Raw genomic sequence first — 20,000 nt, 5'->3', positions numbered from 1 at the left:
TGAAAGAGAAATAAAACCTTCATCCGTCTCAGAACTGCTAATGGAATTGCCCTCCCACTGTGCACAGATGTAAAATAAATGGCGATTGTGTTTTTTGCACCGATCATTACTATGCCAGTGATGGTGATGATGATGATGATGGTAAAGATGAAGAGGAGGAATAGTCTGTAATTGATAATATGATTTAGATAGCCAAGAAAGAAACACACACATTATGATGACAGTGATGCTGCTGCTGCCACTGGTGATAATATGATTTAGATAGCCAAGAAAGAAACACACACATTATGATGACAGTGATGCTGCTGCTGCCACTGGTGATAATATGATTTAGATAGCCAAGAAACACACTCATTATGATGACAGTGATGCTGCTGCTGCCACTGGTGATGTAGATGATGATGATGATGATGGTAATGATGAAGACTAGGCAAACAGTGTAACTGACACTTCTAGTGTGTCCTCAGGCCCTGGCACCTTAACAGAGATCTGGTGTAGAGCCCCTCTCGTGTGTGTGTGTGTGTGTGTGTGTGGCCCTGGCACCTTAACAGAGCGCTGGTGTAGAATCCCCTTTCTCCTAATTTACTAGAACTTGTTCCACTCACCTCATACCTTGTACGTTTTCCTGGACTCTGAGGCAATTTGCAGACTGACCACAGCAATGACTGTGCAGCGTGTGTATAAGCGTGATATCAGGTCACATGTACTGTGTCTATTGAGGTGGAGGACGTGTGTGTGTGTGTGTGTGTGTGTGAGTCAAATTCAAAATAATATGGTCAGAGATGACTCACCTTATTGCAATATCACAAGGAAATTTTCCAATGAGCCAATTAAACTCACCAAGAATACACAGGATGTACTGTACTAGAACACACACATACACACACACACACACACACACACACAGGTAGTGGATTGTACACCTTGACTAACTCCCAGTCTGTTCTCAGATCAGTCCCAGGTGTGTATGGGTATGGGGGTGGGGGGTTGCCTCATGGATGGATGGGGGAGAGAGAGAGAGAGAGAGAGAGAGAGAGAGAACGAAGGAGACATGGCCGCCTGGCCTCTCCTCCACTCCTGATCAGAGGGGACGGAGGGAGGGAGGGATGGAGAGGTGGAGGGATGAAGTGATAAAAGTGCAGGAGTTTTTAATTATTGAGAACTACAAAAGCGCAGGCTGGACCTGAGCCAGACAGTCAGAGGAGAACTAACCTGTCCTGCAGTGTGTGTGTGTGTGTGTGTGTGTGTGTGTGTGTGTGTGAGAGAGAGCTTGTCTGTGCCATGGCTCATTAGGTTCATGTAGAAAGTTAGATTAAATATTTAAGGAGTAGGCTGCTTTCTGTGGTATCAGGTGTGTGTGTGTGTGTGTGTGTGTGTGTGTGTGTGTGTGTGTTTCTTTTATCTCACATCACACACCATCCTACAGAACCCACTGCCACCAACACTTTTATTCATATTACTTTACACTGCACTCTGTCCTTGTTTCCTTTGTCTTTTCGCCTACACACACATACATCACTGCCACCAACACTTTTATTCATATTACTTTACACTGCACTCTGTCCTTGTTTCCTTTGTCTTTTCGCCTACACACACACATACACATGCGTACACACACACACACACACAATCCTTCAAATACTCTGTGACTCACACAATCCTTTGAATAGTCTGAGATTATAAACCTACAAAGATAACACAGAGACAGACACACACACACACACATATAAATGTATTGATGTTTATAATAAGAGGTGAAATGCCCTGAATTTATGTCTAATTTACGTGGGGGATGTGGGGATGGAGTGTGACTGGTGTATTATTGTGTGTATGTGTGTGTGTGTGCGCGTTACAGTGTGGCTAGTGAGGCTCACAGTCTGACCTCATGTACACATCTGTACACACACCCACCCACTACACACACACCTCAGATCAAATCTCTCTGACTAAACCGTTTGGCTCAAAGAGTGTTGTGCAATGCTGCCTGTTTTTTGGAGAAAACATCTGCATTTCATGTGAGTTTGGACTGCAAATGACTCCAAGTGACTCCTTTGTGTATGTGTGTGTGTGCGTTGACATATGTGCTTTTGTGTGTATTTGCGTGTGTGTCCATGTTTCCCAGAACAGCAACATGTGTTTATGTGTTTGGTTGCAAACACACCTGAGAAAGCCACTGTGCAATAACTTGTGGGTGTAGGGTGTGTGTTTAGTTATCTTAGTGGACACACGCAAACGGTTGTTTCAGCCCTTCCTGAGTGAGTGTGAGTGAGTGTGTATGTGCAGCCCCCCTGCATATAGCGTGTGTGAGTGTTTGTGTGTGTGTGTGGAGTCTTAAAATTCAGTGAGCTGTTTAATGAGACCATGGCTCGGTAGAAATGTGTGTGTGTGTGTGTGTGTGTGTGTGTGTGAAGAGTTGGTTATATGCCTGGTTATGTTGAAATATGAATGTTGTAACACAGGGGCAAGAAGGGTTGTTCTCCTTCACACACACACACACACACACACACACACAGAACATCAGAGTGTCCATACAGCACCTGAGAAATGTGACTCATCAGGGGAAATGCAAAACAGAAAGAGAGGGAGGGAGGGGGAAGGTAGAGAAGGAAGGGTGAGAGGGAGAGAGGGAGGGGGGAGGTAGAGAAGGAAGGGTGAGAGGGAGGGAGAGAGGGAGGGAATGTGAGAAATGGATGAGTGTAATCGGTTCTGACCGCTGAAGTGGGATCCAAGTGTCCCTAAGGGAGCCCTTCTCAACTGTGAGAGGGGGATAGAGAGAGAGAGAGAGAGAGAGAGAGAGAGAAGGGAAGGGAAGAGAGTGGGTGGAGAGGAGAGAGGGATATATAGGAAAAGAAGAGAGATGATGTTGGGAAGTTGAGGTAGAGAGAGGGAGAGAGAGAGAGAGAGAGAGAGAGAGAGAGAGAGAGAAGGAAGGGAAGAGAGTGGGTGGAGAGGAGAGAGGGATATATAGGAAAAGAAGAGAGATGATGTTGGGAAGTTGAGGTAGAGAGAGAGAGGTTGAGGAGGGAGAGAGGGTGAGGGAGAGGTTGAGGGAGAGAGAGAGAGAGAGAGAGAGAGAGAGAGAGAGAGAGAGGAGACGGAGCACAGGAGAGATGAGGAAGTGATCTTAATTACTCCGGGTGATTAGTGTCATCACTCAAGAGGTGGTGCATAAACCAGCCAACGAGGGGGGACGAGAAGCCATTTATTACAAACACACATACACACACACACACGAGTGATGAGGAGCAAACACTTAGGTTGAAAAATATTCTAACCTAGCTCTATCTGTCTCTCTCTTTCTCACACACACACACAAACCAATCTCCACAATCCTGTTGATCGCATATGCATTAGGAAATTAGGTCATTAATTTAGAAGTGTGTGTGTGTGTGTGTGTGTGCACTTCCTCATATGTGAGATTACAGTGTTGTAAAGCATTCCTTGACCCACAGAATAGAGATGATAAATAAAATTCACAAATAAAATATGTAAATTACTACCATTCATTGCAAATCTTTATATGTGTGTGTGTGTGTGTGTGTGTGTGTGTGTGGTCGTAGTGTAAATGTAGGTTGCTTGGGCAGAGTATTCCCTTGAGTCTCCCATCAGCATCCAGTTATCCCAGATTTCCCTTGAGAAGCGCGCACACAACACACACACTATCTACTTCTTTCTTTTTCCTTCACACACTTCCTTCTGTCTCTGCTTTATAGAAACAAACGTGTGTGTGCACGCACACACACACACGGACACAGTTTCTCTGTCTCTATCTATCTATCTATCTATCTATCTATCTATCTAACACAAACACACACACACACACACTACAGAGTTAAGTGGCTCTGTTGCTTCTCATTATTAACACCTTATCAGCCAATCAGAATGGGTGGGTGGGACGACCCGGCACACTCACAGATTGACATCACCCACAGCAAGCCATCAGAGGCCAGTTTATGGGAATACACACACATACATGCACACACACACACACACACACAGACCTACAGACCCCAAAAACACTTAGAGACACACACACACACACACACAGACCTATACAGACCCCAAAAACACTTACAAACACGCACACGCACGCACACACACACACCGACCCGAAAAATACTTACAGACACGCACACACACACAGAGACCTACAGACCCCAAAAACACTTACAGACACGCGCACACACACAGAAAAAGGTCGTAGGCCAGTGGTGTGAGGTGTGCTGGGACTAAGGCAGATGGCTCATGTCCCTTTGGGCATATAGATAGACACACACACACACACACACACACACACACACACACACAGAGGGAGAGACTCAGAGGGATAACCACATTCTCTATAGGCGCGCACACACACACACACACACACACAGATCCCTGCCATCTGGACCTCCGGAGTGCTCTGCAGCCCTGAGAGAATTGTCCTGTTTCAGTGGCGCGAGGGTGATGTGCATGCGCATGCACACACACACACACACACACACACACTTTCTCTCTCTCTTTCATTTTGGACCGTCAGCCTTGTTGAGAATCTGAACAGAAAACTATAAAAACCAACCCCAGTACCTACACAGGTGTGTGTGTGTGTGTGAGAAAGAGACTGTTGGTTTGTGTGTTTGTGGGAGCACCTAAATCATTCTCTGCCACGTTTCCATAGTGCTGGTTGAAGAGAGCCTGCCAAGAAAGATTTTATATTTTGTGCACAACACACACACACACACACACACGCAGCCCTCACTTTGTCTTTATTTCTATTGCAGTTGCTTCCCTCCCCCACCTCTCTTTCTCCTCCCCAGTGAAGAGCCTGCCCTCCCTCTCCCCCTCAGTCTCTCTCTCTCTCTCCATCTTCTCCCTCCTCTCTCTCCCGTGAAGAAGAGCCTGCCCTCTCCATTCTGCAATCTTCTGTGTGTGTTTTTGATCTCCCTCTGCCATCAGAGCCTCTGCAGTAGAGATGGAGGGAGGCGAGGGGAGAGAGAGAAAGCGAGTGATGAGAGAGAGAAAGAGGATGGAGAGGGAGGGATGATTAAAGAGAAATATGCATCTGTGTGTCATATATGGCTTGCTTTCTCAGAAGTTGGAAGATGCTGAGCTGTGTGTGTGTGTATGTGTGTGTGTGTGTGTGTGTGTGTAGACAGCTTTCATTTTGCCGCTCTGTTGTTACTCTGAGGGGCTCTTGCAACAAGATATAAACGCTGAAAGAAAGTGCAAGAGAGAGGCAGTATTAACAAGGAAACCACCGGAGAGAGAGAGAGAGGGAGAGAGAGAGGGAGAGAGAGGGAGAGGGAGAGAGAATTAGTGAAGGGAGTTTTCTGTTCTGCTGTTCTCTGAGTCACTCTGGCCGGACGAGATAGGCCTGACTGCTGGCCCTGATGCAGGGGATTTACAGCACCACCACCTCCAAACACCTCCCAGCACCACCCCCGAGCACCAGCACCTCCCAGCCATATAGACAACCATGTGTCCCTTTGACTGATGTCTGAAGTGTATGTATGTATGTATTTATGTGTTAGTAATGAGTGTTGTGTGATGAGGAATACATATGCTGTGTGTGTGTGTCTGTGTGTGTTTGTTTGTATTTGAGTATTTAGAAAAGGAGGTACATCCACCCTTGTTTGCGTAATTATAGTATGTAGAGAATAGCCTGTAAAATACATCAGAGCAGTGCTTGAGAATTGTATTAATTTATGTGCCATGCAAGCTCAGCTCAGAGTAACCTACATGTGAAGTCTGGCAGTTAATGACGTCTGTGTGTGTGTGTGTGAATTATGAGGTGGGGGTAGGGTTTAATAAAGGTCAAACAGACCAGAGGTAGCAAACAGACATTAACTCACACTCATACCCACACACACACAGAGACAACGGTAAACCTATACAGACAGATTGGAGTCTGTGTGGAGGTGAAGCATGTGGAGACACTCAGCCTCCAGTTACCCTCCTGGACACATACACACACACACACACACAACATTACATACACACACCAAACACTACATACATACACACACACACTCAACACTACATACACACAGCACACCCACACACATAGCACTACATACACACATACACATACCTAGGTAATCGATACATGTGTACACAACACACACACACACACACACACACGCAGCCCTCACTTTGTCTTTATTTCTATTGCAGTTGTTTCCCTCCTCCCACTCCTCTCTCTTTCTCCCTCTCAGTGAAGAGCTCGCTCCTCCTCTCTCCCTCAGTCTCTCTTTCTCTCTCTCCATCTTCTCCCTCCTCTCTCTCTCCCTCTCTCTCCGTGAAGAGCTCGCTCCTCTCCATTCTGCAATCTTCTGTGTGTGCTCTTTGATCTCCCCTCTGCCATCAGAGCCTCTGCAGTAGAGATGGAGGGAGGCGAGGGGAGAGAGAGAAAGCGAGTGATGAGAGAGAGAAAGAGGATGGAGAGGGAGGGATGATTAAAGAGAAATATGCATCTGTGTGTCATATATGGCTTGCTTTCTCAGAAGTTGGAAGATGCTGAGCTGTGTGTGTGTGTATGTGTGTGTGTGTGTGTGTGTGTGTTGTAGACAGCTTTCTGCTATTTGCTGCTCTGTTGTTACTCTGAGGGGCTCTTGCAACAAGATATAAACGCTGAAAGAAAGTGCAAGAGAGAGGCAGTATTAACAAGGAAACCACCGGAGAGAGAGAGAGAGGGAGAGAGAGAGGAGAGAGAGGGAGGGGGAGGGAGAATTAGTGAAGGGAGTTTTCTGTTCTGCTGTTCTCTGAGTCACTCTGGCCGGACAGAGATAGGCCCTGACTGCTGGCCCTGATGCAGGGATTTACAGCACCACCACCTCAAACACCTCCAGCACCACCCCCGAGCACCAGCACCTCCCAGCCATATAGACAACCATGTGTCCCTTTGACTGATGTCTGAAGTGTATGTATGTATGTATTTATGTGTTAGTAATGAGTGTTGTGTGATGAGGAATACATATGCTGTGTGTGTGTGTCTGTGTGTGTTTGTTTGTATTTGAGTATTTAGAAAAGGAGGTACATCCACCCTTGTTTGCGTAATTATAGTATGTAGAGAATAGCCTGTAAAATACATCAGAGCAGTGCTTGAGAATTGTATTAATTTATGTGCCATGCAAGCTCAGCTCAGAGTAACCTACATGTGAAGTCTGGCAGTTAATGACGTCTGTGTGTGTGTGTGTGAATTATGAGGTGGGGGTAGGGTTTAATAAAGGTCAAACAGACCAGAGGTAGCAAACAGACATTAACTCACACTCATACCCACACACACACAGAGACAACGGTAAACCTATACAGACAGATTGGAGTCTGTGTGGAGGTGAAGCATGTGGAGACACTCAGCCTCCAGTTACCCTCCTGGACACATACACACACACACACACAACATTACATACACACACCAAACACTACATACATACACACACACACTCAACACTACATACACACAGCACACCCACACACATAGCACTACATACACACATACACATACCTAGGTAATCGAAATTACATGTGTACACAGTACACTCACACACAAAAACACACAAGGACATGCACATCCAATCATGCGTACACACACACACACACCATCTCATTAATCCCATTTTCTGTGTCCCTCCAGACGGACGCGTCCAGTCCACCGCCTGAGGAAAGAGAGATGGTAAGAAGAGAGGATGAAAGGGGGGAGAAAGAGAGAAAGATAACTGATGGGCACAGGGGAAAAAGGGGGATCAGAGAGAGACGGCTAAAAGGAGACAGAGAGAAAAACAGAGAGGGGGTGAAGGAACAGACATCAGAGCCAACTGGAGTTTATGTTCTTTATTGAGGCACCATGAACGAGGAGGAGGAAAGGGGGACACAACAATCACTAGAACAGGCAGAGGTCAAAGGTGAAAGGTCACCCAGGGAAGAGGGCTATGCCCAGCTCCAGCGGCATTAAATTACAGGCATGTGCCTCTCCACATATCTATCAGAAACTGGAAATCTCTGTAGAGCAGTTGTCGCCAACCCGTCGATCGCGATCGACCAGTAGATCTTTAGGACTTGGCCCAGTAGATCCCGAGAATAACAGGACAATTAAAAACAGTTCCCAAATTCCCACATGTTCGCCAACGTTTACAGGGCGTAGCCTACATTTCAGCGCCGGGATAGGATGGCGCGCTGATTTATTCAAGACCTAGCCATCATAATCGAGAAATTCCTGCATACATTTACAGTGCTGTCTGATAACGTTAATCTAATAATGGAGCAGCGTGAATGCGGGACCGGACGGACCAACTTCTGACTTGAACCAACCGAACGTAACCCAATGATGCAGACACTAGAGATGCGTGGTTTGCGGTTACAGCCGCGGACTCCGCGGTTAAACCGCAGATCGGGCGGATGACGTGAAGAAATATAATATTTTAATTAAATTCGGGCGGGTGGCGGTTGAACCAATCAAGCGCATCTTATATACATTAAAACAACCAGCGGATGGCGAGGCGGGTGCGGTTTTGAAAATTGGTCAAAAAACATTGGTGCGGATGGATGGCGGATGGATGATAAGTTTTGCTATGCGGTTACGGTTGAAATAATAGCCCATCCGCGCAACTCTAGCAGACACACACACGCGCACAGCACCACTTTGCAGGTGCGCTCTCTCTCTCTCTCTCTCGCAACAGGACATGTCACCGCTGAAGTCAAATTATGCTAGGTGCAACTGCTAACTGACAGAAAATAAAAAACAAAAGTTTAGCGATCAGGAATTTGTTCTCCATTTGAAGAATGTAATCGATTGCAGACGTGCACAGACACGGAGTGCATTGTAGGCCTAGGCTTAGGTTACTTTCACTAGAGTGCGCATTCATTACGTGAAAGATGCTTTATACCAAAACAGTGATCAAACATCAAATTTATCATGACGTATTGTCACAAACACTTACTCCATTAGAAAATCAAAACCAATATCATGTAAGTAAAGACTATGTAAGTGTTGTTATCTCATTGACGCCTGGGTGGAGGATGTGTTATTTTTGACCTGATACATTTGCCTAAATAAAAGGCCTTAAATTGGAAGTATTTTAGCTTTGATTTTCTTTTGACGCTTCAAGGTAGATCTTGCCTTTGTTCAGGGCGAGGTTAGGGATCTTGGGCTCAAAAATGTTGATGACCACTGCTCTAGAGGTACACACATGGTACTGTCACAGAAAAAAAAGTATCTCTCACACACACAGTAGGGTGGTAGCACAGTAGCTTCTGATGATGAAATTCGAGCGAGTGTTTAAAGTTAGTTTGATGACACAGTCAGTAGGAGCATCTGAGTGTTCCAGAGATGACGAGCAGAGTCAGAACAGCGCTGTTAAAGGGATCAACTGCAGGGACGTCCCAACAGAGAGGAATCATAAATACATCTGGGCATTGAAACGGCGCTGAGAGTCATGTTGGCATGTTTACTAGCTTATGCCAGACTTAGTAACACTAACACTGCCACCCTCCACCTACTCCCACCAGTGTGCAGTGTACATGCAAAACAACTCTGGGCAGGTTTCCCAAAGCGGTCAGATCTAGGTGACACGTTAGTTCTTCTTTACAGAGACCAGGAAAGTCCCCGGTTTTTTGTCTTTTCTTGTCATTATCTTGTTAAGAGAATCTATGTTCATGGAAAACATTCTAACGTCAAAGCCGTTATTCCAAGTAAGTGCTCCGCAAAAAGTCCAAACTGCTAACAGCAGCTCTCCGTGTTACGGACATGACACAGCCAGAGGTGTGACGGAGTGAGGGCACCTGAAGCGCTAGCGGAATGACAGCAGACCCTGTTATGATTGACAGCAGAGCTGTCTGCAGGAGAAGATGGGGGTCAGAATGACGGCCACTCTGTTATGGCGACACATAAAACAGAAGATGTGGTAGAACGATGGCAGACTGGTAATGACAGCAAGGCTGACTGAGTAAGATAGTGTATGGTTCTAAAAGTACAAGAGTGAACAGGCAGACAAACAGCTTGATGAGAGGGTTAGGAAATTGAAAGCATTACTAGGATGATAATGTTTGGGGAAATGAAAGCATTACTAGGGTGATGATGTTTGGAAAATGAAAGCATTAGGATGATGATGTTTGGAAAATGACAGCATTACCAGGTTGATGATGTTTGGGGAAATGAAAGCATTACTAGGGTGATAATGGTTGCTAGGGTTACTAGGGTAATAAAGTGAACAGATCTCCATTCATCTCAAACAGCACCATGGTGACTACATTATTCAATGCAAATATATATGTATATATACGTATAAATATTTAGGTATTTATTTGTCTTCATCTCTATAAATACTCAGTATATTCTATGTCTATGAGAACAGTATGTGGATAGATTATTTGATGTAAAACATTCAATTACCCTGTCATTGATTTCTTTTAGAACAATTGAGCACAGTTTAACAACAGTCATTTGAAAACAGAAAATGTGTACATCTCACAATCAGTGAGCCACAACACACACACACACAAACCACGTATAACAATCAAAACCCGCCTCTTTAGTGGCTGTCTTCAAAATATCTCTCTGAGAATATGGAGTTTGCATCATTATGTAACCCAAATATTCCCATCCTGAGAGCATGGACCTGTGGTTGGCCGGTAACATACTGGCAGAGCTGTGATTGGCTACTGAGAATCCGACAGAGATATGATTGGCCGGGAGCTTCACTGTCTGTCTGATATCTCTCTTAGCCTTGTAGTGATAGCCCTGTGAGTTAGCTTCAAACAAAACAAAACTTAAATAATCAGTTACACACAAAACACTCTAGTTTGAAAACAATCCTATAAATTACAATTCTTAACTTCAAGAAAAAAAAAATATAAAAGTAAAAACAACTTGACATTCAAATGAAGAAAGCAGTGCAACCGGACATGGCTAAACAGCTGAACAGCTAAAACTGTAGTAGTGGTTTATGTCACACATCTTACTCGTACTCTTACACACACACACGCACACACACACACACACACACACACACACACACACACACGTGCACGTGTCCTTCCGTGGTGCATCAGGGGTTGCTAGGAGACACTCCTGCCATCAGTCTCCACGCCCTCGTTCAGAGCGTCCCACAGGAGGGGGGGGTTTTCACAGTAGTGCCGGCCCCTCCAGTGCTCAAGCACTTCCTGTTTGCTGTCCAGCACGACGCTGCACAGGAAGCAGTGGACACCGCGTCCAGTCCTGAGCCCCGCCGACGCCGCACCCCCAGGGCGCCGGCCGCACGCGTGCCGCTTGAGTCTGGACGCGGACAGGAAGACCTCCTGGCAGCGCCCGCACCTACGCAGGGCTCGCCGCTCGTTCAGCTGCCTCCAGTAGTGGGCGGCGTGCTTCACAAGCTCCTCCTCCACGGTCCGGCCGTCGCTGCCGCCGCCGCCCGTAGGACCGCCCCCCGAGGGCCCGGGGCCTGCTGATTGGCCGTGGACGTAGAGGAGGTGGAGCTGCATGTCGGAGAAGGTGGGCGTGACTGCTTGGCACCGGCCGCATTTGATCTGCAGTTCCACGGGGTCCTCCATGTCCTCCTCACAGAGCTCCGTGCTGGACACACAACACACACAGGAGAGGAGAGGGTCAGTGAGAGTGTGTGTGTGTGTGTGTGTGTGTCTTGAATTTCCCCTTGGGGATCAATAAAGTATCTATCTATCTATCTATCTATCTATCTATCTATCTATGTGTGTGTGTGTGTGTGTGTGTGTGTGTGTGTGTGTGTGTGTAAGTGGGACACAGAGACAGAGGAAGTACTGTGTATTGGTTTTGTTGTGCAATCACATGCTCTCGTAAAAAAATGCAATTACAAATTAGCGAGCTGAAAACTAGACATAAACCCCTGGCAGAGTTGGAACAAAAATAAACCACACCATGTGCTTATTGTTTTTAAACCCTAAATTACTTATTCTTTTTTATGATTCTGTACCAGTCAATTGCCTTCAGGGGATTAAAGGGACACCAGGCAAGCCTGATGCTTTTTCTCTACAAAACTCCCCCTAGCGTCTGTACGTGTCGATACGTGTGCGAGCCCTCGCTCGGTCTGAAGCTCTTTTCCTTTTCTTTGCGTCTTCCATCAAGGGTTTCCGCTGCTTCTTCGCCGGCTCTGCCATTATACACATCGTTTGCAACAATCGCTAGAGTTTCGTTAGACTGCCTCTGTGCTGGGGATGCAGGATGGAAACTGATCCTACTTCTCGCAATGTCTGAGACTTTGTGAGACTGAAGGACGGCGGGTAGGATACATCGAACTTGCAAGCGGGATATTCTTCCTACAGGCAGTAGGGGCGGGCGAGAGAGTCTTCATTCGCCCTGTAATGAGTCATTTGACCATATACCGACTTACGAAGATGAGTAATTAACACGAAAACATTGCCTGGTGTCCCTAAAAGTCTAAAAGAGTGTGTGTGTGTGAGTGTGTGTGTGTGTGTGTGTGTGTGTGTGTGTGTGTGTCTCACCCCGGGGTGTGTTCCTCGTGCTGGGCGATGGAGGGCTCCACGGTCAGGATGACGCGGTGCAGCTCACGCAGGTGACTGAAGAACACGCCCACGTAGCTGAAGGCCTTCTGGCAGAACAGGCAGCGCAGCAGAGGCCGCGGCCGGACACGCGTAGACCCAAGCGGACCGCACCTGACCCGCCGCACGGGCCTCGCGTGGCCACGCTCCAGCTCCAGGCCCGCCTCTGTCGCCGCCGGTGCTGCCGTCGACGCTGCCGCCGCCTTGCCGCGATTGGCCAGCAGGAGGTGGCTGGTGGTCAGGTGAGCGGTCAGGTGGTGCTTGTGCTGGAAGCAGCGTCCGCAGGTGGGGCAGGGGTGCAGCGGGAGGCTGAGGGGGGTCTGTAGGGGGGGAGAGGGGGAGGTGGACGAGGAGGACGAGGAGGACGAGGAGGAGGACAGCTGGAGGGGCAGGGCCGCGCCTGGAGCCGGTTTGGGCCGGATGCTGCGGTACTTCCTGGACCCGGGGGCAGCGCTGGCGGAGGGCGACGGCTTCTCGGGGCGGCCTTGAAGCAGAAGGTGGGCCTTCCGCCCAGCGCCTCAGGACAGGGCGTCTTCGGAGTTTTCAGCCGGCGCCAGCAGCCTCCCTCTTGGCCGAGGGCGGGGTTAACTGGGGAGGTGTGGTCTGTGAGATCATAGGAGTGTTCTGATTGGTTAGAGAAGGAGGCGGAGGGGGAGGGGCCGGAGGCGGACTGGCCAATAGGGAGTCCCTGACACGGGAGTAAGGCAGGATGGGGAGTTTCCCCGAGGGAGAGGGTGTGACCAGCTGCACAGCCTTCCCAAAGAGGGCGGGAGAGAGCACCGTGATTGGCTGAGTCACCTTCTCAGGCTTGACTTGACAGGTGGGCGGGGTCAACTCTGGGGTGGGCATAGCAACAGCGGTCGGCTTGGGCGCCAACGATCCTAAGATCGGGCCAGCTTTTCCCACAAGACCCGCCTCTCCGGCAAACACCAGCGGCTCATTGGCTGGCTCGGTGGGCGTGTTTGCCACCTCTGAGGCTTTGGATTGGATGGCTGATGCTGCTGCCACCGACCGAGCCGGCGTCATGGCGACTTTGGCAGGGCTGCCCGACGTCTTGCTGTTCCCCGCCTTCTCGGGCGTGCCCTTGCTCCTCATTGGCTGGTAGCGGGGGATGGGCAGCTTGAGGCTCTTGCTGATTGGCTGTTGCGGTGGCGACAGCGGAGGCAGAGGCTGGCAGCGGCACCAGGAGAAGGTGCCCTCGCGTCCGGCCACCTGCATGAGGGCGTAGTTCTGTGTGGGCACAAGCATGGGGGCACCGCTGGGCTTTGGGGCGTCCGACACCAGTGGTGGGGGAGGGGGGGGAGCTTTGGGGGCGATGCTGCGGAACTGGAGGCTCTTCATGGGAGTGACCGGTCTCATGTCACCTGGAACACACACACTCACACACATCAGAAGACATCACCCAGCACCTCACCAATAACTATCAACTAGCAGTAGTAATGAAAAGCAACCACAGATCATCTCAAATAATAATATTCAACAAGAATAACTGGAAATATGTAACCTTGGACACTGGCCGAGTAAAAGTGTTCATCATGCTGATGTGTCCGTGTGAGCGGTGTGTGCGTGAGTGGTGTGTGTGTGTGAGCGGTGTGTGTGTGTGAGTGTGTGTTTGTGGTGTGTGTGGGTGAGCGGTATGTGCGTGAGTGGTATGTGTGTAAGTGGTGTGTGTGTGTGAGCGGTGTGTGTGTTTGTGTATACCAATGAGCCCCTAAGCCCAGGACCAATGTGTCAACTATCTGACTAATGGCCTCACACCACACACACTCCTCTAAGGGGCGCTCTGCCTTCTCTACACATGGCAGCTACACCAGCCCTGTGTGTGTGTGTGTGTGTGTGTGTGTGTGTGTGTGTGTCCTGTTTGTGTGACAGTGTGGGGGTGTTTTAAAGGTGATTAAGTCACCTTTCACACTTCTCCATTCTAAGATTTGTGCTTTAAATCCCCAACACACACACATATACACAACAAATAAAGAAGCACATCACCACAATAATAGAAATGTATAATAAATATGTACTGAACACAAATAACACTCACAAACCCTGACAAACACACACACACGCACACACACACACACACACACACCCTCCCTGAGGCTCAGTCAGCACGGTGCTTTGATTTGAGCTCAGTGTGTGCCTTCACCTCATGCTGTGAGGTAGTGTTTGGAATCTTTGGGGATGTCCTCCCACACACACACACACACACACTCTCTTGTCCCCTATCTACACACACACATTCACACACTGTCTTCTTTTTTTACATACATACAACACACACACACACACACACACACACTTCCTGTCAGGATAAAATGCTATCAGAGCATGAAAGCTGCCTAGGGGCAGAAGCTCACCACACACAGACACACGCACACACGCTCACACACACACACACAAAGAGACCCTGGTCATCCGTAAAGATTTGTCAGACTCAGGGCTGTAATCTGTTGCTGATGCTCCTTTAATGGCCCCTGTAGAAGCCCTGATTTAAAACCATGAAGACTGCGAGTGTACACAGTGTGTGTGTGTTAGAGAGAGAGAGAGAGAGAGAGAGAGAGAGAGAGAGAGAGAGAGAGAAAGAGAGAGAGAGAGAGCAAGCCCACACCTGGAAGTGCTTGGAAAGGGTTTATTTAGGCAGCTACATACCTGGCATCTCTAGGAGAGAGGGAGGGAGAGAGAGAGCAAGAGACAGAGACGGAGAGAGGGAGGGAGAGAGGGAGGGAGGGAGCACGTCAAAGAGAGGAATAAGCTTAACTAAGTGATTTTAGTTTAAATCATGCCAAATACGAAACACTCTCTGACACTGATACAAATGAATATGATGAAGATAATGATGCTATTGGAAGTAAAACAGAAATACTCTTGCACTGTCACACACACACACACACACACATACATAGGAGAGGGAGATTAAAGCATGGTAAGTTAAAGGTCAAAGTTGAAGGGTTAGTGTGAGTGTTTACACTCAAGCCAGGGTCATCTTCAGGGCAGTGTGTGTGTGTGTATATATGTGTGTGCTTGTCCGTGCGTCTATGAGTCTCTGTGAGCTTGGGTGTGAGTGAGTGTGTGTGTGTGAGAGTGAGTGTGTGTGTGTGTGTGTGAGAGAGTGAGCGTGTGTGTGTGTGTGTGTGTGTGTGTGTGTGTGTGTGTGTGTGTTTTTGCACAGTTCACCCAAGTGAAAAGGAATTCGCTGAGGAGAGCAGTTAACCAGGGCTAGTGCATCACCTGAAGTCCGGCAGGTCATCTCTCTCTCTCTCTCTCTCTCTCTCTCTCACACACACACATTCTCTCTCACACACACACACTTTCATGCCTCAACACACCCTCACACACAACGATCCCCCTCCACATTAACCCCCTTACGATCAACACTGTATGTGTTTTTGAGTGTGTGTGTGTGTGTGTGTGTGTGTGTGTGTGTGTGGCTGTGAGTCTTACTGAGTGACTTGACTGAGTTAGGGGTCTTGACTTCCTGGCTCTTCATACTTTTGGTCAGGACCGTTCAGATCAACACACCTAGAGAAAGACACACATTTTTTCATGTGAATCTGAAAGTGAGAACACAGACACACACACAAACACACAAACACAAACACAAACACACACACACACACACAGGAAGAGCTGTGTGATGTATGCATGTGTGTTGTTTTTCTTTCTCGCTATCTCTCCTGAAAGCAGAGAACATTCCAGACATCCCACTGAGTAAGATTACACCAGACACACATGGGGAGAGAGAGGGAGGGAGGGAGAGAGAGAGAAAGAGAGGGTGAGGAAGAGAGAGAGGGAGAGGAAGAGAGAGAAAGGAAGAGAGAGAGAGAGAGAGAGAGAGAGAGAGAGAGAGAATATAAGAGGGTGAGACAGATGAGTCTGAGAGGTAATGTAGGCTACGAGTGAGAAATCGAGGGCTGTCAGACGGAGAAGTAAGGGAGTGTGTGTGTGTGTGTGTGTGTGTGTTCTGATGTGAGACAGCAGTAATCAGATGGTTTGTGTCTCTTCTACATGAGTGGACCTCTCTGTCCACATACTCAGTCCTGTGGGGGCCGAAGGGTCATCCTGAGGGAGAGACGAGTCTAGCTGTGATCTGCGTGGGTGTGTGTGTGTGTGTGTGTGTGTGTGTGTGTGTGTGTGTGTGTGTGTGCAAGTGTCTGTTTGTATATCTGTGAATGTGTGTTTTTTTGTATGTTTATGCCCATGTGTGTGTGTGTGTGTGTGTGTGTGTGTGTGTGTGTGTGTGTGTGTGTGTGTGAGTGTACATGCATGTATGTGTGTAGTATGCCTGTATTTGTGAATTTTGTCAATTATTGGCTTTAATGTCTCACAGCAGGACAGGCATGTCTGTTTAAGTGTGTGGGTCCGGGTTCGAACCGGCAACCCTCCGGTTACAAGTCCGAAGCGCTAACCAGTAGGCCACGGCTGCCCCCTATATGTGTATCTGTTCATCATAGGCATACATATGTCTGTATACATGTATGTGTGTATGTGTGTACATCTGTGTCACTGGGTGTGTCAGTAATGCTCTGTTTGCAAGTGCTTAACAGTGTGTGTGTGTGCATGTGTGTGTGTGTGTGTGTGTGTGTGTGTGTGTGTGGGGGGGTCTAATCATTCCCTTGGGAGATGGACAGAGATTATCAGAATTTCAGACTCCCCCAATCCATTAACACACACACACACACACACACACACACACAACAGCACACATGCACAACAGCACACACACACGCCACAGCAGTCATTAGCAGTCACCTGAGAAAATCCATTTGAGTGTCAGGTTTCACAGGCGGCTGCTAAGAAGGAATCAATAGCACAGACTCAGAAATCCCACCCCGGCACACCCTCCACACCAGCACACCCTCCACCCCGGCACACCCTCCACCCTGGCACACCCTTCCACCCCGGCACACCTTCCACCCCGGCACACCCACCAGCACACCCTCCACCCCAGCACACCCTCCACCCCAGCACACCCTCCACCCCGGCACACCTTCCACCCCAGCACACCCTCCACCCCGGCACACCTTCCACCCCAGCACACCCTCCACCCCAGCACACCCCAGCCCTACCATAACACCCTCCACACCAGCACACCCCAGTATATGTAAGGGTTAACTGCCGTCGTAGTGTCCTGTTATACGGAATTAATGGACGCGGGGGGAGGCATTAATTCTGTATAACAGGACACTACGACGGCAGAACTCCCCAACACGCAGCGGAGTTTCCTCCGCCCGAGTCCATTCATACAGGACACCATGGCGGCCATTATCCCTTACATCCCACTTATCACCCGGTTGCCACTTATATATATATATATATATGTATATATATATATTCATGCCTTATATATGCCGTTATAGCACGCAAAGGAAACAAGCGAGTCCGTTTAAAAAGAAGCCGACTTGTTCAGTTTGTTGTACAACTTTCTTTGGCCCTAACAGCGATAGTGGTGGACAGTTAGCTTGTTTACAGTTGATTCCATTGTTGCTAAGCCTGCTTCCAGGCTCAACCGTCGTCCTACTATGGTTGTTATGGACCCTTTCAAGAGAGTTCCATTATCAGCATCATAGTTGGCCCCACAAGACTTCCTTTTTAACATTCCATATGTTATCTTAATGCAGAGGAAGTAGATTGGGGCCCAAATAGAACGTTCAAGCATTGTTTTTGTTTTTATTGTTGAAAGGGTCCATAGTTACCATTCATAAGCATTGATATGGAACGGTGATTAAACTTTTTTCACCAGATCTACTTTAGAGGTGTCCCGTAATTCAGAATGAATAGCCACTCCACCAGCCAATCATAAAAGAGTATTTCTTCTCTCCGGGTGATGAAGGTGTTTAAAAGGTCGCTGGTGCTATAAGTGTTTAAATATTAAATAATTATTTTTTTTTAACGTACACGCACACGCACACGCACACACACACCAGAAAGAGACAGAGAGTATAGATGTGAGGACAAATTGAATCAGGAAAGCAGATAGGGCAGAGTGTGTGTGTGTGTGTGTGTAGATGTGAGTCATCCTACAGAACCTTTAAGGAACTTTAGGATGAGGACATTTCAGCTTGAGTGCTCCTCCTGAAGCAAATCTTTCACTCTCCTGCACACACACACACACACACACACCCATACACACACACACGCACACACACACTCTCTGCCCTATCTGCTTTCCTGATTCAATTTGTCCTCACATCTATACTCTCTGTCTCTTTCTGGCGAGTGCGAGTGTGTGTGTGTGTGTGTGTGTGTGTGTGTGTGTGTGTGTGTGTGTGTGTACGTACACTAATGAGCAGACAGCATTGCTAACTCCCATCTGTTACTCTAGTGTGTGAGTGTCAGAGAAACAGAGATGCACAGAGAAGCAACACACACTAATACAGATGGAAAGACAGAGCCAGAGAGAGAAGGAGAGAAAAAGAAAGAGAGAGAAAGAGAGAAAAAGAGGAGAAAATGAAAGAGGAAATTGTCCGCTGAGATCATAGGGGCTTTGCAGTAATTACCACGGAAACCACCTGAGCTGTTAAATAAAGCAGACAGGGTTTTACACCTTCATAACAAGCATCACTCTCTCTCTCTCACATGAGAGATGGCCGTTATATAGCTACAGTCATAAAAACCTTGCTGGGCTTTTCTGTCCTCATTTCTTAGAGGAAGGGCTAAGCAATCTGACATGAAAGTCTGACCTGCTCATGTGTGTCCCATAAGGAGGTCAGATGTGGTGATGGGCGGCTATCAATGCTGCTGATGACATGGGCTTGTATTATTCAATAGTATAATCCTTAATTATAAATAATATATCATGCTCATAGCTCTACCTACTTTTGTCTACTATTAAAGGTGCTCTAAGCGATGCTGGGTAACGTCACTTCTGTTGACATTCAAACAAAACAGAGAGCTAGCTCTCTACCTCCTTCCCCTCCCTCCCGTGCTGCTCCTGTGCAATTGAAACTCTCCTAAACGCGCATCTCGTCTGTGATTTGCTGGAACAGTTTGTTATGTTTTTTATGGGCTAGGTTTGCCCAGGTTGTTTTTGTTGCTGTTTTTGGAGCCTGGGCTGTCCATAGAGATCATGTTTTTTTTTTTTTACAGTGTATTCAGGACACAGACAGCTAGCTTTTGGTTAGGTGATGTTTGCAGTAAGTGACATAAAATGTTTTAGCCTAAACGTGTGGCATCGCCTAGAGCACTTTTAATTTGTCTGTATCCTGTCCATACCATCTTTTGATGTGTTTTGATGTATAGCATACATATGTCTCAGGAATTGTAATAGGCTGATGCAGATGTGGGTATAAACTCGTCTGAACGTTTCTGATTCAGTCCTTTCTTCCCTTCACAGTTCAGGCTATGTGAAGTACCTCATGACAATTTCACAAGTTCCGGTGCTATAGAAATAAAATAGAATTGAATAATTACGACTTTCATAGATCTCTATCTCCTTCTCTCCTATCTGCCCCAACACACACACACACACACACACACACACACACACACACACA

General features: G+C 47.6%; 1 protein-coding gene across 1 annotated transcript in view; it reads right to left on the bottom strand.

Moving 5' to 3' along the window:
* Nucleotides 1-10,262: 10,262 nt before the first annotated feature.
* znf438 (zinc finger protein 438) overlaps nt 10,263-20,000 on the bottom strand; it is a 39,254-nt gene continuing 29,516 nt past the window's right edge. Inside the window, exons 3-7 of the mRNA XM_048266990.1 lie at nt 15,949-16,026; nt 15,157-15,165; nt 13,065-13,874; nt 12,454-12,994; nt 10,263-11,548 (exon numbers count right to left, since the gene is read on the bottom strand). Coding sequence (XP_048122947.1) covers nt 11,035-11,548; nt 12,454-12,994; nt 13,065-13,874; nt 15,157-15,165; nt 15,949-15,994 — 1,920 coding nt within the window. The 5' untranslated portion in view covers nt 15,995-16,026 and the 3' untranslated portion in view covers nt 10,263-11,034. The remainder of the gene's footprint in view (nt 11,549-12,453; nt 12,995-13,064; nt 13,875-15,156; nt 15,166-15,948; nt 16,027-20,000) is intronic.

Source organism: Alosa alosa, chromosome 16 (assembly GCF_017589495.1).
Source record: "Alosa alosa isolate M-15738 ecotype Scorff River chromosome 16, AALO_Geno_1.1, whole genome shotgun sequence".
NCBI classification, from domain to species: domain Eukaryota; kingdom Metazoa; phylum Chordata; class Actinopteri; order Clupeiformes; family Clupeidae; genus Alosa; species Alosa alosa.
The sequence above is the reverse complement of the archived record's forward strand: the minus strand, read 5'-3'. Positions and strand labels throughout refer to the sequence as shown.